The 15,463-nt window shown below is 47.4% G+C and overlaps 1 protein-coding gene across 1 annotated transcript in view; it reads right to left on the bottom strand.

The window, feature by feature from the left end:
* Window positions 1–10,636, bottom strand: part of OXSR1 (oxidative stress responsive kinase 1) — an 82,802-nt gene extending 72,166 nt beyond the window's left edge. The window contains exon 1 of the mRNA XM_066627678.1: window positions 10,422–10,636. Coding sequence (XP_066483775.1) covers window positions 10,422–10,494 — 73 coding nt within the window. The 5' untranslated portion in view covers window positions 10,495–10,636. The remainder of the gene's footprint in view (window positions 1–10,421) is intronic.
* Between the last annotated feature and the right edge of the window lie 4,827 nt (window positions 10,637–15,463).

Here is a 15,463-nt window from a genome sequence, read left to right as displayed (position 1 = left end):
CCACTGTATGCCATGAGATGGAAAATTGCTGCTCAGACGCCTGTAGGTGCTGTTTCACCTTGACTGCAGCCCCCCCACACCACACCACATGCCATTGTGAAAGGTCCCCAAGAACAGCTTTGTAGAGGATTTAAGGGACTGTAGCAGGAAGGGGGCAGAAAACCAATGCAAACTGCTACTGGTCTAGATACCCAGATGCACCACGGAGGAAGCTCCCTCCTTTCCAATGCCACATTTTCCTGCAGTCCTGCAGCCTGCAGGTGGGGAGGCGTGTCATGGAGGCCTATTCAAGGTAAGGAAATGCTTGTTCCCTTACCTTGCAGCTGCATCAGCACTGGAAAGATGGATAGGATTGGGCCCACTGAGGTGCAACGGGCTGTATTTGTTTATTCTGGAGGTGGAAGAAGCTTTTCAGGGAGGTTCACATCAGTTAAGGCAGTTTTTCCTCAAACTGTGGGTTGGGACCCAGTTGGTGGGTCGCAAGCCAATTTCAGGTAGATCTTCATTCATTTCAATACGCAATTTATTTTTAATATACAGGCTGAGTTATTCGCAAGGGTTCCATTCCAAGAACTCAGATGGATGGCAAAAAATGCACTATAGCAAGTCAATTTAAAAAACAAACTCTCTTCTGGTGATTTAAAAACAGCCTTGATTACCTTTAAAATGCACACAGAGGCAATCAGTCTCTCTCCAGGCACTTAGGCTTCATTAGGAGGCAGTAATCCCTCCCTTCACCAGGAGCCCCAGCAAGGGGGAAAGAACAGAGAAGGTGATAATTGCTGCCATTTAGCCTTCTTTCAAGTGCTCAGGGGGAAGGGAAGAGTGAAGCCTGCAGAGAGAATGATTGATGGATTGTCAGCCAGCTGCCCTCTCTGGCATTATTAAACTACTGTTTTCCTTTAATTTAAAGGGCCCTTACCAGCTTTGAGATAGAAAAATCTGTTGATACTTAGGTTATACCTGTAATCACTTGTATGACTATCTCTTCCTTAGTATCCGTGGATTGGTGGGGGTCCCCAAGCCCACTGAACCCAAACAGAGCTGCACTCTGATCAGATCTGGTGGGCCTTCTGAGGACTGGGGGAGGCTGTGCAGTCTCCCCAACTTCCAGAACGTCTTTGGAAGGCTGAAAAGTATGACTTCTGGTTTTTGGCTGAAAACTGGAAGTCATGCTTTTGGGCCCTCAGAAGGTCCTCCAGACCCAACCGGGGCAAAGCTCCAGTCAGGTTCAGAAGACTACAGATGACCCAGCCCAGAGGTTTGGAACCTGTGGATTTTCAAATCCGCAGGCACCAACCCACGGATACCAAGGGCCGCCTGTATATGCTTTTAACAATGCTAGTCAATGGAGCCTACTCCTAAGGGTGGATAGGATTGCAACCTTTCAGATGTTTGGGGAATTTTTTAAAAACAGATCAACTGCTTGGGAAGATTCTGAGATTTTTATTTTAAATATATGTTTAAGCATTTATTGCAAACTTTTAATTTACTTAATTGATTTGATTTTGTCATATGGGAGTGCTAAAAGTTTTCCTGCTTGATGTCACTTCTGGCGGGTTCCGATAGACTGTCATTCAGAAAAGTGGGTCTCAGTGCTAGAACGTTTGAGTACCACTGGATTAAGGGACACAACTACAGTGCTAAAGTATTTTTAAAAATTATCTTCCTCCTCTCCAAGCAATTACTGTTGCCATGGCCACCGTCCAAGTTTAAAACTAGGTATATAGGGAAATCAAGTTCTATCCCCGAAATGTTATCCATTCACCCCTCTAGTTTGAGATTTTACAAGGGCCAGCCACTTCCAAGCCTCTGTCAGGGTTGCAAGACACACATCTAAAAAAGCAGCCAACTTTTGGTGCCCAATGCAACATTCTGAACTTCACAAAATCTAAGTGCACAGGCAGAGCACCCAAAGGCCATACAGGGAAAGCTCAAGGATGAGCCAAGTCTATCTCTTCTGCCTCCAAGGGCAGCTGTCCCATTTCAAGGACCTTTGATCCAAGTCCACCGAAACTACACAGCTGTTAGGCTAATCCAGGATCATGACACAGATATAATACATACCTTCTAAACTGAATGAATCAGATTCATGCTGAGTAATAGTTGTGGTTTTCTCTTCTTTGTGTGCCCTGGATAAAGCAAGAATGTTTCGCAAGGGGATTTCCTTTTCTTTCATTTTTTTTAAAGAATTCAGCAAACAGTGCTCAGATGGCACAGGGTCAACTGGAGTAACACAAGATCTCCGCATGGGTACTTTTCAGGGAGAGAACCAGTGTCAGGAAATTGAAGAAGAAAGAAGCCATTTCCATTAAATGGTTTGTATCGATATGTTTTGTAGCACTGCCATTGCCCCTTCATTCTACAGGGGCAAAGCTTAATGCTTACCATGCAACTTGGTTTCCAAGAGGACAAGTGATTTTTACCAGTTGCACAAGTTCCTGGTAGGATAGGACTGGTGATCCTCTTGGACAGGGGACAATGGTTTGCTCCCCACTGGATCATGGTGACACAATACACAGCTGGGAAGAAAAGAGGCTAAAAGCAACGTCCATGACCTTTCACCTGTCTTCCTAAGAATTACATACTGTACATTCTTTGAAATACTTTTAGTCACATCCTGAGGCAGATATTTCAGTGCCTGAAAGAATCTGGGGGCCTAGAGAGAAAGTAACACATCCTGTCCTTCTGATGACATTTCAACACACTTAAGATACAAAAATTCTTGCAACACTTAAAATATAATGATGGATGGCAGACTGACAGGTTGATAGTCTTGAGGTTTGTGGGATATATATGAGATTCAGCAACTGCAGACAAACGCAAACCAGTATCTGCCATTCCCACTTGAGTGGTCTCTTTCTGAAGGAATTCAGGCAAGGCAGAGTTTCCATTCTCACTGTCTCATTCCTTTTTGCAACAAGCTCTTCTGACATGTGGAGAAAGTTCACCTGCGATCTCACCAGAATCTAGGCCAAATTTGTCAACAGTTTGAACATACAACTGACATACACGGAAGCAGTGGAAATAAGTAAGGAGAATGAACCTGGGTGTCTTCCAGAACCCTGCTTACCATCTCCTGGAAATGCAGCTCAAGTATTGCGTTACTAAGTCACCCCAGGATCAAACTTGGCACAAGAAGTTCAGCAAAGAGAATATCCGCTGGTCCCATTTATTGTCTGGCAGAAGGTAGTCAAGATTTACCAGGGCCAGACCTGGCTCTTGGCTCTGGGCACAGCTCTCAACAGGGCTACAGGTTGGAGCATCTCCAGGGCAGCAAAGGGATCCCAGGTGATTCTGCAGCTGTTGGCTCTCCCATCTTTCTGTTTAGGCCAAGACTCTGCCTGGCTGACGACAGACTTGGCAGGTTCTGGCTCTTGGCTTGATCCCCGGTTGTGACTTTATGGCTGAGCTCAGACAAAACCAAGGAAAGTATGCCAGTCAGGCCGCTCCTCGGAAAAAAAAAGTTACTGCTAACCACCTCAAGGTTCTCCATTCTTTTGGAGGAAGGTATTTTGTTCTTATGTCTGTCTTCCAGGTAACCCAGCCACTCAGAAAGCCACACTATTCAGAGCATTCACAGAGGGGAAATCAAGGCTTGGCAGCCATAATTAGCAAAAGCAGCCTAAGTCCAAATTATACGTCTGAGGAACTTGCGGCTGCCAGTGATCTATGCCTCCTCAGATGCCTTTTAGGTAAAGAAGCAGGGTGAGGTCATTGCCCTCAGAGTTTCTCTGCAGATGAGCCAGATTTTTGCAAAATGCGGAAAGTGAAGTCATTTGGGTGAAATGAGTGGTAACCAAGTGTTTCAGGATGAAATAAACATTTTGAATTCAAGAATATAAGCTGCCAAGGTCCATACGTGGAACCTCAACATGTTTCCTAAAGGCTTTCAAAAAAAATTTCTTGCTAGTCTACGCCTCCCCCTTCCACGATGCACGGGGGAGGGTTCAGATTGAGAAAATAAACATGGAGAACACGACACCCCTTTCTCTGAACTTGATGTCATCATACTGAGCAGTCCTGCCTCCTTGCAAACCTCAGAGACAGGATTCACACCAGACAGGCAAAGGAGTCCATTCAAAACGTGGCATGGCTGTTGTGGAGCAGTGACACCAAAGAATGCTTGCATCTCTGCTCCAAGCTCCCCTTCGGTCTCCAGGAGCTTTCCAGTGTGTGATGACTGTAGGGCCTTGAGTGAAAGTCTTGAACTACTGAATATACCAACTCTCCTCTAGGGACAAAAACTTTTTCCAGCCCTCAGTATTGTGGAGATGCATTTCAAGAAGCAATGGAAGTCGGACGAGAAGCAAAAGAGGGGTGTGAGCAGCATTCTTTTTCCAGTTAATATTTCCAAATCTTCCACAGGATTTAATGGATGACTCACTTTAAGAAAGCAATTGAACTCAAGGGTGTCACAATGTAGTAGCTCAACCACAATGTATCAACAAGTTGTAGTTTTGCATTTCCTTTGCCAATTAGCATGACATGAAAGTTAGTTTTTTTTATACTGTGATCTTGGTGGACACCTCACTTTACCAGGTAATACAAGCAGAGGACAAGTCTCTGCCCTAAGGAGCCTACAATTCAAATTTAGACTGGGGAGAGAAGATGCAAGATCGGACTGAGCAGTTTAGACATACTTAGGGCCCAATCCTTCCAACTTTTCAGCACCAATGCAGCCACAATGCAACCCCAGAGTAAAGGAACAAGTGTTCCCTTACCTTGAGGAGGCCTCAATGACTGCCCCTCTATCACAGAATGCAGTGCACATGCTGCTGGCACAGCTGCACCAGTACCAAATAGGATTGGCCTTTAGTCTCTTGTTGAAACAAAGCCTAAGAGATCAAAGCAAAGGATTTAATGGACACTGTAAGAATGGAGCTGGAATTTGACATTTTATTTATTAAGATGCTTGCAGTTCCACCAAAATGACCATCAAGCAATTTATAACATTCAACAAAATATTAAAAATCAATGTAAAAACCAGCAAATCAGAACACAAGTACCAAAACAAAGGAAACTAAAGAGATGGTCAATGTAAACAAGATTTTCACCGTCCATTTGAAAGTTGGCTGCACAGAATTCAGTTAAGCCTCCCAGGGGAGGGAGTCCCATAATTGAGGGGCCACTATCAAGAAGGCCCTAACCCATGTCTTCCCCAACTGTGCCTTGGTTAGCAGCAGGACACAAATTAGGGCCTCCAACGATGAACGCAGAGTGCAGGTAGGTTGATGTGGGAGGAGATGGACCCTCAAAGTAGCCAGGTTCCAAGCATATAAATTTAAAGAAAGAGAGATGTGGGTAGCACTAACAGAAGCATTTGAAGGGAATTATAGACACAAAAGCAGAGGTAGAGAAAGCAAATGACCCCCCCCCCCAATACTGAAGGTGAAAATACAAAACTACTACAAAGATCTTTGTCCAGCTAATGACCTATAGGTTTCTTCTCTTCCCACTTAATACATCAGTAGCTTGTTGTCTTTGGAGAAAGCAGAAAAAAGCATCAAGTCCTCCTCTAGTCACCTGTTACACCAAAAGTATAGATCAGGCAAATCGCTGCCCATCGCTTGAGACACAGCACTGAGCGGACCAGGAGGTACACTGCTGTCAGCAGTGGAGTTTGACCCACAAGTGACTCATTCATTTACGAGAGGCTGCCTTCCCAACCCTGAGCAACAGTTTGCATAGGAACTATTGCAGGCATAAAGTGAGAGGGACTGTTAGGCTGACTCAGTACAACGAAGTCCACAAGACAGCTCTTTTTGTTTTCTTAAAATACTTATCCTATAAACATGGCAGCCAAGACTGGGGCTGCAGTAGAAAAGACAGAGGCAACTGCAACAGGAGAAAGCGTGTCCCATGTCAGGCTCTCCCTGCTGAGGAAACAAAAAGACTACAATATTATCCCCTACTTCTAAAGTCCAGGGAGGATTATAACTTCTGCAAACTCTTCTATTCTAAGAGGCATCGACCGCCACCTAGCACAGTTCAGCAACTCAAGAGCAAGATGTGGGCCAGCAGATCCCACATGGCCTTGAGAAATGGATACCACCTCCAAGCTGCAATAAGATGTGCACATTCCTCCTGCACTATCATGGATGAAGGGACTCGAACCCAGATCTAATGTGGCTCCATCCCAGCCCTTACTCGCAAGTGGCTTTGCTTGATGGACGCCCCCAGGACCTGCAATTTTCTCTTACTCCTCCATCATAGAGACACTTACAGAGATCCTCCCATCCTTTCTAAACACAGCTGGCCCACAAGGGGCTTGCTACTCCAAGAGTCCTGCTCTGTGCTGACCACCCATCTACCCTAGCTTGTTTCTGATCTTCTGATTAGGATTCTGCAGTGCATCTTGCCTTGCCCTTGCCTCATAAACAGACTAGCCTCATCCCAGCCTTGCAATCAGCTCCTATCTACATCCTTCAAAAATCCTTCCATCTCCATTACACTGTCCCATTTTCCCCTGCACTCTCTCATTGAACTGCCTGGAGTTCACACTGTGGTCTTGCCCAACGCCTTGGGGGTCCTCCCCCTCAAGAATCCATTTAATGGCTAATCCCAGCCCCATCAAGATCAACAGCAACTGCTGATCCTCAACACACTGAACACCTGATCCATGGGGATCCACTGTAACAGAGTTGCTGGCAGAGCAGAGAGCAACTAGCATAGCTTCAGCAACACAAAAATTGTAACACAGTGGCACTACCAGCACTGAGACTTCCCATCCACTCACAGTGTGCCTGACATCAGTAGGGAAACCTCAGATTTTCCAACATCCCTAGACAGTAAGATTTTTGCTACCTCCTTTAGCTTGCAGACACACCCCCAAGAGCCACAAACCCAGGTGGACCTGGCACAAAATTGCACAATGCCCATCCATGTCAACTAAAGACACAAAGTGCACATATCAGAAGCAAAAAATTTCCTAGCATACACAATATGTCTAAGGTTTGAGCTAGAAAAATTGGAGGACACAATAAGAATCCGATTTCAAAAATCTTAATTATAACAGAGCCACGTCCCCAAGGCTTCAAGTCATTAAACCACGGACATCCAAAACTCCCTATCCTATAGCATTAATAAAACGGAGGGCAACCCCAATCCTAGAGGTCAATATGAAGGCACAACCCTACTCCTCGCAAGAGATAAAGGTACACACAAAAACCTTATGGGAACGAAGCAAGCACAAATACTCTAGAGCAGGGGTGTCAAACATGAGGCCCAAGGGCCACATGTGGTCCATAGAAGCTCTTTATGGCTCTCCCAGCACCATCAGCTGCTGAGCTGAACTGAGGTCTCACTGATGAAAGCGTGGCCTGCATGATAACTGGGCTCTCCCATATCTTGAAATTATGGTCAAGATTTGCATACTTCCTGTCTGGCGTCTGAGCTAATGAATTCTTAAGTGAGAAAAAATGCTCATTTCTGGTCATGACCAGCTTAATGACATCACTTCCTACTTAATGGCATCGTTTCCAGCCCTCAGCAGGCATCATGAATGCTGTGAGGCCTACTGAGTGAAATGAGTTTGACACCTCTGCTCTAGATGCATACACACAGCATCTTGAGGTGTACAAAAGCAAAACACAGTATCTATAGATGGGTGGGTGTGAAACAAGGTCTGTCATAAACTGGTTTTTAACTGTATATGAAAGGGGCAGAGTGACATGCCAATAGTTTGACTTGTATTTAATATTCCCAGAACTGCTTCGCCCCAAAACACATATTCCCAGAATGGAAGTGAGCATACACCCACCCCATTCCCAACTTTCCAGGAACAGCCTGTCCCTCTCACAGTCAAAAAAGCACACTGCCCCCAAAAACTGACATCATAAACTTCTCCCTCAATCATCACTGCAAGTCCCCTTCATCCCATGCATGCACACAAGTTCTGCAGGGGAATGACCAAGGCATGCGCAAGACCAAAGTTCCTACAGCTGAGTACACACACCTATCTCAAAAGTACAGCACATATGCCAGCATCCCCCACGAATCACTATAACCCACAGCTACAAGGCGGTGGCTCATCCAAGCAGACACAAGGAAAACATACACAAAGCCCTGTTGGTGTCTTTTCTGTATAAATGTCACATACACAATATTCCCAAAATGAATGCAGATGCCTACACCTTCCAGAACTACAATTCCAAGAATTACTAAATTCTTGTAGTACAATAAAATAAGCTCAACTGAACCCAGTTATTACACTCAAGAAAACATGTTAAGGGGGGGGGGGAGATGACTGTAAGTCTGGGAATCACACAAACACTCCCCACATTACTCTCTCAAATGCCAGACAAGTAAAGAGAGCTTGACTCTAAAGTGCCTGCAACCCAGGCAGAGGACATAGTTACTAGAAAGAGCAAAAGGTAGCCTTGTCACCATCATGAGCAGAACACACACACACCCCTATTCATTTAGTGTGCGACGAAAGTATAGCCTTAGACCAGTGCTATTCAAACTGGGGCGTCGCGACACCCCAGCCTGAGGACCCTGGTCTCTGCCCCCTTAAGGGGCGGGGGAAGCCTAGAGGCATGCGGAACAATGGCACTCCACCTCCACTTTAGCAGGGGCGGGGCACAATCACTCTGCATCCACTTTCCCTGCTGTGGGGAGCCCTGCCAGAAGTCACGCCGGACTCCCTGCACCCCGGGGAGGCTGCAGGAGGCTTGGGTAAGTGCACCCAAGCCCCTGCAGCCGCCCCCCAGCAGCAGGATCCTGGGGATTGTGCTGCTGCCTTCCCCCCACCCCCGCTGCCTCCTCCCCCCACCCCTGCAAAGACTTACTGGCTCTCAAACTCTCCCAGAGAGTTTGAGAACCACTGCCTTAGAACATCGATTTTCAACCAGTGTGCTGTGGCACACTGGTGTGCTGCAAATGGTCTGCAAGTATGCCACAGGACTTTGGAGGGGAGGGTCATTAGTAGAGCCACTGGGGATGTGAGCCGCCCCCCCCCACCAGCAGTGAAGACAACTGTCATAAAGACTGATGGTGTGCCCTGATTTTAGTGCCTTGTCAGTGAGCCATGGGATGAAAAGGGTTGTAAATTCCTGCCTTAGACCTTTTCAATCCATGATCTCCAACATTATGATGCACACAAAGACAACTTTTTCTAGGACATCCCCGTGTGTGTATGTGTGTTTCTCACACACATGTTCCACAAAAAATGCAGCCCAGGCACACACCCCTGGCTCTCAGAACCTGCATTCCCCAGGATTAAAGTCATAGCTCCTAGAGAGAGAGGAAGAGGAACTCTTGTGCATACACCCCTATTCCTTACGCGTGTGACCAAAGGATAACCTCAGAACCTTTTAGTCCAGGATGTGAAACATGCCTATGATAGACACAAAGACAGTCTTTTCTAGGAACTAAATCTCTTTCTCTGTATGTGTGTGCGTGTCGCGCACACACACAGAGGTTTATGTACAAAAATGCAGCCCAAACACACACCCCTGGCTCCCAGAATCTGCACTCCCCAGGATTAAAGCCACGCACGCATAGCTCCCAGAAAGAGGGAGAGGAACTCCTATGCACATGCACACACCCCTAATCGTTTTAAGTCTGTGACCAAAGTATAACCTTAGACCCTTTCAGCCCAGGATCTGAAACATGACTACAATAGACACAAAGACAGTCTTTTCTAGGAACTAAATCTGTGGGGGAGGGGGCACACACAGGTCCAAGCACAAAAATGCAGCCCAGGCACACACCCCTGGCTCCCAGAACCTGCACTTCACAAGATTAAAGTCATGCACACGCTGCTCTGAGAGAGAGGAACTCCTGTACACGCAAGCAAACAGACACTCACGCCCTTGTTCACCAAGTGTGTGACTACACACACACTCATTAAGTGTGCAACCAAGTATAGCTTTAAGACCCTTCCAGCCCATGATGTCAGACATGGCTGGCACACACAAAGACAGTCTTTTCTAGGACCCCTCTGTGTGTGTGTTGCACATATGCAGGTTCATAGACAAAAATGCAGCTCAGGCACACACCCCTGGCTCCCAGAAGCTGCACCCCCGAAGATTAAAGCCACAGCTCCTAGAGAGGGGGGAAGGGAGAGGAAGTCTGGTGCACAGAAGCAGGCGCGCACACACCCCTTCTTCATTAAGTGTGGCCTTAAGACCCTTCCAGCCCATGATGCCAGGCATGACTGGCACACACAAAGACAGTGTTTCACAGGACCCCTGTGTGTGAGTGTGGCATGCAGCTCAGGCTCCCAGAGCTGCCCTCCCCAGGAGGAGAGTGCTGCACACACAGCCCAGAGGAACTCCTGAGCAAGGCACACACCCCTCTGCAGAACCCCAGCCCCACCTCCCTGCCTGGCAACACCAGGCCCCAGTGCAGAGCAGCAGCAGCAGCAGGGCCCGGGAAAGGCTGCCTCCTCCCCCTGCCCAGCCAGCCCAACTCACCAATCACCTCCTGCAACTCATAGTCATCCTTGTTGATGGACCAGGGCAGGGAGCTGGAGTCCTCAGCAGCCATGGCAGCAGCAGCTGCTCCCCAGTGAGTGAGTGCAGGCAGGGCTGGGCCTGGCTCCAGGCAGGGCACAGAGGGGGAGAGCGCCCTGGGCTGCCCTGAGCCTTCCAGACACAACCACACAGCAGCGCAGCCTCCTCCTTCTCCTGCTCCCAGGGACCAAACTTAGCCTGCTCCTTCCCACCTGCCCATGCCCAGCAGCGCGCTGACGTCACACGCACGGCGGCCATCTTGGGCCGCGCCCGCGCCATCTTGAGTGTGTCGGTCGAACATGAAGCCCTCTCACCGCGACGCTCTCAAACCAAGCTGTTACTAGGACTCATCCTCCCCCCGCTTTGGCTTCAGTGACCCTGGCTGTGGGGGGGTGCTGCGGGGGGCGGAAAAACACCCAATGAGGTTTTGTGCCACACTCAAGATGGCGGGCGCCGCTTTCGTCGTCGTCTCTCGCTGGTCTGACTAACGGCGAAAGGACACGCCCCCTGCCTTTTTTCTGTCGCGTTTTGATTGGTGGAAGGGTGGGCGGGACAGGGTGGGATGTGCTCCCATCCATTGGCTAGCGTGCTGTCAATAATACTTGATTGGCACTTGTGCATCTCCCTGGTTTTAAAACTGAAACCATCCAGTTTTTTTTCACAGTTTAAAGCAAGAGCCTCAAGGGGAGAAGGGAAAGGTGGAGTCCCATTTGCCCCTGAGCAGAGCAAAGTTCATTCAGCTTTTAAAATGAGGGAGCATCCACTGAAACTGATTGGGAGAGTTAGCACAGGCAGAAGAAAATGTTTCTTTACCCAGCATGTTGTTAATCTGTGGAACTCCTTGCCACAGGAAGTGGTGGCATCTCACCTAGTGGCCTTTAAGAGGGAATTGACAAATTTCTGGAGGAAAAGTCCATCAAAGGTTACAAGCCATGGTGGGTATCCGTCCTGTGTTACATTTGTCTCATCTCTAGTTGTAAGCAGTCCTTTATCTTTGGAACTCCTTGCCACAGGATGTAGTGATGGCATCTGACCTGGATGCCTTTAAAAGGGGCTTGGACAGTTTTCTGAAGGAAAACTCCATCACAGGTTACAAGCCATGATGAGTATGTTCAACCTCCTGATTTTAGGCTACCTTAGAAGGCCTGGTGCAAGGAAGTGGCACCAGGATGCTCATATTCTATTGGAAATTTATTTTATAAGAACATAAGAACAGCCCCACTGGATCAGGCCATAGGCCCATCTAGTCCAGCTTCCTGTATCTCACAGCGGCCCACCAAAAGCCCCAGGGAGCACACCAGATAACAAGAGACCTCATCCTGGTCATAAATACCTCATTTATACAGGTATTTATATACCGCCTTTCTTTGGTCAGATTTCTCCTTTCTCCTTAGACTTTAATCCAAGGCGGTTTACATAGGCAGGCTGTTCTAAACCCCCGTAGGGATTTTTACAATTGATTAGTTCTAGTCTTTCATAGAACTTCTCATTCCAGCTGAATTCCTTCCTGGTCTGGCCTCTCTCTGGCCCTTCGCCTCCCACACTCCACTTGATGGCAACTCCTCTCTGCCACCGAGGGTCAGCTCATCAGTATATCAGTTCTCAGGTACTTCTGGTTGTTTCGAACTGGCAGCCTCAGATCTTCAGGCATACAAGGCGGCAGCTCTACCAACTGAGCCAGACCTCCTGGCTGGAGGAGGAAATACCTGGTTCTATTGCAAATACTCTTGCGTAGCGATCTGTGGAACTGTTTGCCACAGGATGTGGTGATGGCATCTGGCCTAGATGCCTTGATGCAAGGGAGTGGCAACAGGATGCAGGTCTCTTGTTGCAGGATTATATCAAGAACTCAGTTTTGTTTAGGCAGCACCACTATTGGATTGGATCCACTCCTTCTCTTGCACAGGATTTGAAAGATTGCCATGACCCCCAAAATGAGGCTTTGCAACTTCATTGGGATCCCAACTCACAGGCTGAAGAAAGCTAAGATATAAGAAACTGGACTAGACAGGCACTTAGCCTGATCCAACAAGGCTCTTCTTATGTTCATTTAGGGTTCATGTAATATTGAGCACAGAGGTCCTGAGCTCTGAAGAGGGCCAGCATCTGAGCATGTTCAGAGGGCCCCCACCACTACCACAACCCAGAGAACACAATTCATATCTGTGTCCAGCCACTGGTCCTTCATGAGAACCGGTGAGAACAGAATGCCAGTTGACTCCAGTCGGTTTGCTCATGAATTGTTTATTGTGCAACTAACCAAAATCATCAACTTAAATCCTTAAGCGACGGAGGTATCTAAATTCCAGCTCCTTGTTGGCTTTACTCTCTCCTCTCAGGTCCAGAAAGCAGCTCAACCCACTCAGCAAGGCCTGCGCAGCAAGGCTGAGCTGTTAAGCTTTGCATTAAATGGTACCTAACAGAACCCAGGGGTCTGACGCCACTCAAATCACAGAATTGTATGGGGTTCAGGATTCATTCAAACATTCGATTTTTATCCCACTTCTCCCCAAAGGGCACCCCAAGGCAGGTCACAACCAATTAAAGTTATTTAAACAATAAAATACATAACATAAATACATAAACTATAACATAAACTGCAGCCATTGTACTCTAGATCTTTTAGGGTACCGAAGGCTTTTTGGAATAAAAATGTCTTCAGGCCTCAGTGGAAAGCTAGAAATGAGGGAGCTGTTCTCAGTTCAAAGGGGAGGGAATTCCATCGTACAGATGTCACCACCAAGAAGGCCCTATTTCTGGCCGTCATCCCCCTGACCTCTCTCAATGGTGGCACAACCAAAAGGGCCCTCTCCAATGACTGCAGGGATTTTTCCAGGATAGGAAAGAGCTGGAGAGACCAAAAATGACCTTGCTTCTGTTTATCACTCTAACCTTTCTATGGGTAATGGTTGTACTTAATATAAAAGTTAAGCCACCAGCCTAGCTACAAGGCTTAACTGTGCCTGTCAAAAAGAACCCCCTGATGGGCAGGACATGGACGGAGGCAATTCATACACAGTGATGAGGAAATATGGTGATGACAACAGACCACACCCCACCGGACACATGATTGCCACAGTGTCCCCTCCTGCAGCATATTCTTAAGCTGCTCCAGACTGGGGTGTCTGTATAGGATTGTACCCTAAGGCTGCAATTCTTTGCACTGTTCTGTTAAACTCAACGGGACTTACTTCTGAGCAGATATGCCCAGGACTAAGCTATAAACCACTCCCCAGTGTAACTATAAAGCATATGCTTGATAGAATAGACATCTGAGGGCCCAATCCTATCCAATTTTCCAGTGCCAATGCAGCTATGCCAATGGGTCAGGCACTGCATCTTGTGGTAGGGCAGCAGTCACAGAGGCCCTCTTAAAGTATAGGCACATTTGTTCCCTTACCTTGGGGCTGCATTGTGGCTGGAAAATTGGATAGGATTGGGCCCTATGTTCTCTTGCATGTTATAACTCTCATTAACAATGTAGGACAAGATATGGGAAATCTAAGCTATGGCTAAGGCTGAACATCAGCTAAAGGTTGTGGAGAATGACGATTTTATAGAAGAATGGCCCCCTGTTTGAAATCCAGTCAACTAAGCTATCTTAATGATACTTTATTGATTATAGGATATATGATTGCAATATGCTTTTATACATGTACCCACATTTTGGTTGTGAGTGCTTGCACGCCTCACATGTGGCGGCGCTTTTCAAAGGACTCCAGTGAGGAGGCTCTGCCTCACCTGCCTCCCTACCCACTGGACATTCCTGGGATCGAGGGCCCCCATTGTTGCCCCAGGAGAAAAGTTCCCATGGGTGCCAACTGGAGTTTTTTTAACATGGCAAACAGCACCGGCAGAGGCCAGGCAAGGTGGGAGGAAGGTCCGTTCCAAAATGTGCTGGGAACAGAGGGTAAAAGTCTTCTCCAGCCATTCCATAGTCTGGATTGGGAATCCTCACACCTGTCACTGAGTAACAAATAGTTAAGCATATCAACTCTAATACCACGATGAACATAACATGCAATCTGGCCCTCTTGAGCCTCCTGCTTTCACTGTGCTGGTGATCTGGGGAAGAAAAGGCTCTTAGTGGAGTTTTCACTTCTAGGAGACCCTTGGAGGTCCAGGCACACTCTCAGGGGCTGGGATTGGCAGCCTGGGTTCCTGGCTGTGGTCTCGCTTTACCACCCTAACAATGCCCGTCCTGTTCTGTCCACAGAAGCACACGTGGGCATTGGCAAGCCGGCTGCCTGACCTTGTCACTGCTGAAAACTGGTCTCTTGGTCTCCATTGAAGGAAATATTTTTCAGGCTTGTTAAGCGGAGCTCAGTAGCCGTTTGGAGCCCAAAGAAGCTGCTGGACTCCAGTTTGCTCTGTGGTTAACAAAACAGTCAAAATGCATTTTGCAATCTCCTCCAAGCTCTCCTGCTGTTCAGAGCTGCAAATAGCTGTGCTTTACTCCCCTTGATGTGGCTTCAGTCATCAGCTCACAGCCCAAGGTTTCCAAAACAGGAGCCAAAGCCCAACAGACCCAGTGCCAAGGAGGTTTCCTGCACCAATTATTCTCTGAAATGCAGAGCACTTCAAATGGGTTGCTCATTTCTTGTCCAGTTTGCCTGCCAGTTCCTTTTCCCATTCACTTTCGACAGGCTCTGCTCAACCCCATTCCCAAGCCCCAATACATTAGGCATGCCAACAGTTCTGCTTGAAGAGTTGTGCATAAATACACTCGATTTGTATCCCCCATTCTGGATATCTGAGCTCAGAATTTTATCATCGTTTATTAATATTTTAAAGATTTATTTTTTACCGCAACTGCAGAAGCATTCATTGCCGTCAAGGAGGAACCCAGGGACTGTCAGGTTGGAGACAGCTCTATTCCGATCTAGGGTTAGATTGTTGGCTCTCCAGCTCAGCATCCCTGAGACCAGCTTAGGGGGGCAGTGGGCTGGTAGGCTCTGAAGTGCAATAGGTAGGCATGCCTTTCCCTGAACAGAAACTGCTCA

Source organism: Tiliqua scincoides, chromosome 5 (assembly GCF_035046505.1).
Source record: "Tiliqua scincoides isolate rTilSci1 chromosome 5, rTilSci1.hap2, whole genome shotgun sequence".
Lineage (NCBI taxonomy): Eukaryota > Metazoa > Chordata > Lepidosauria > Squamata > Scincidae > Tiliqua > Tiliqua scincoides.
Note: the sequence above shows the minus strand (reverse complement) of the source record. Positions and strands in the feature narration are given on the sequence as shown.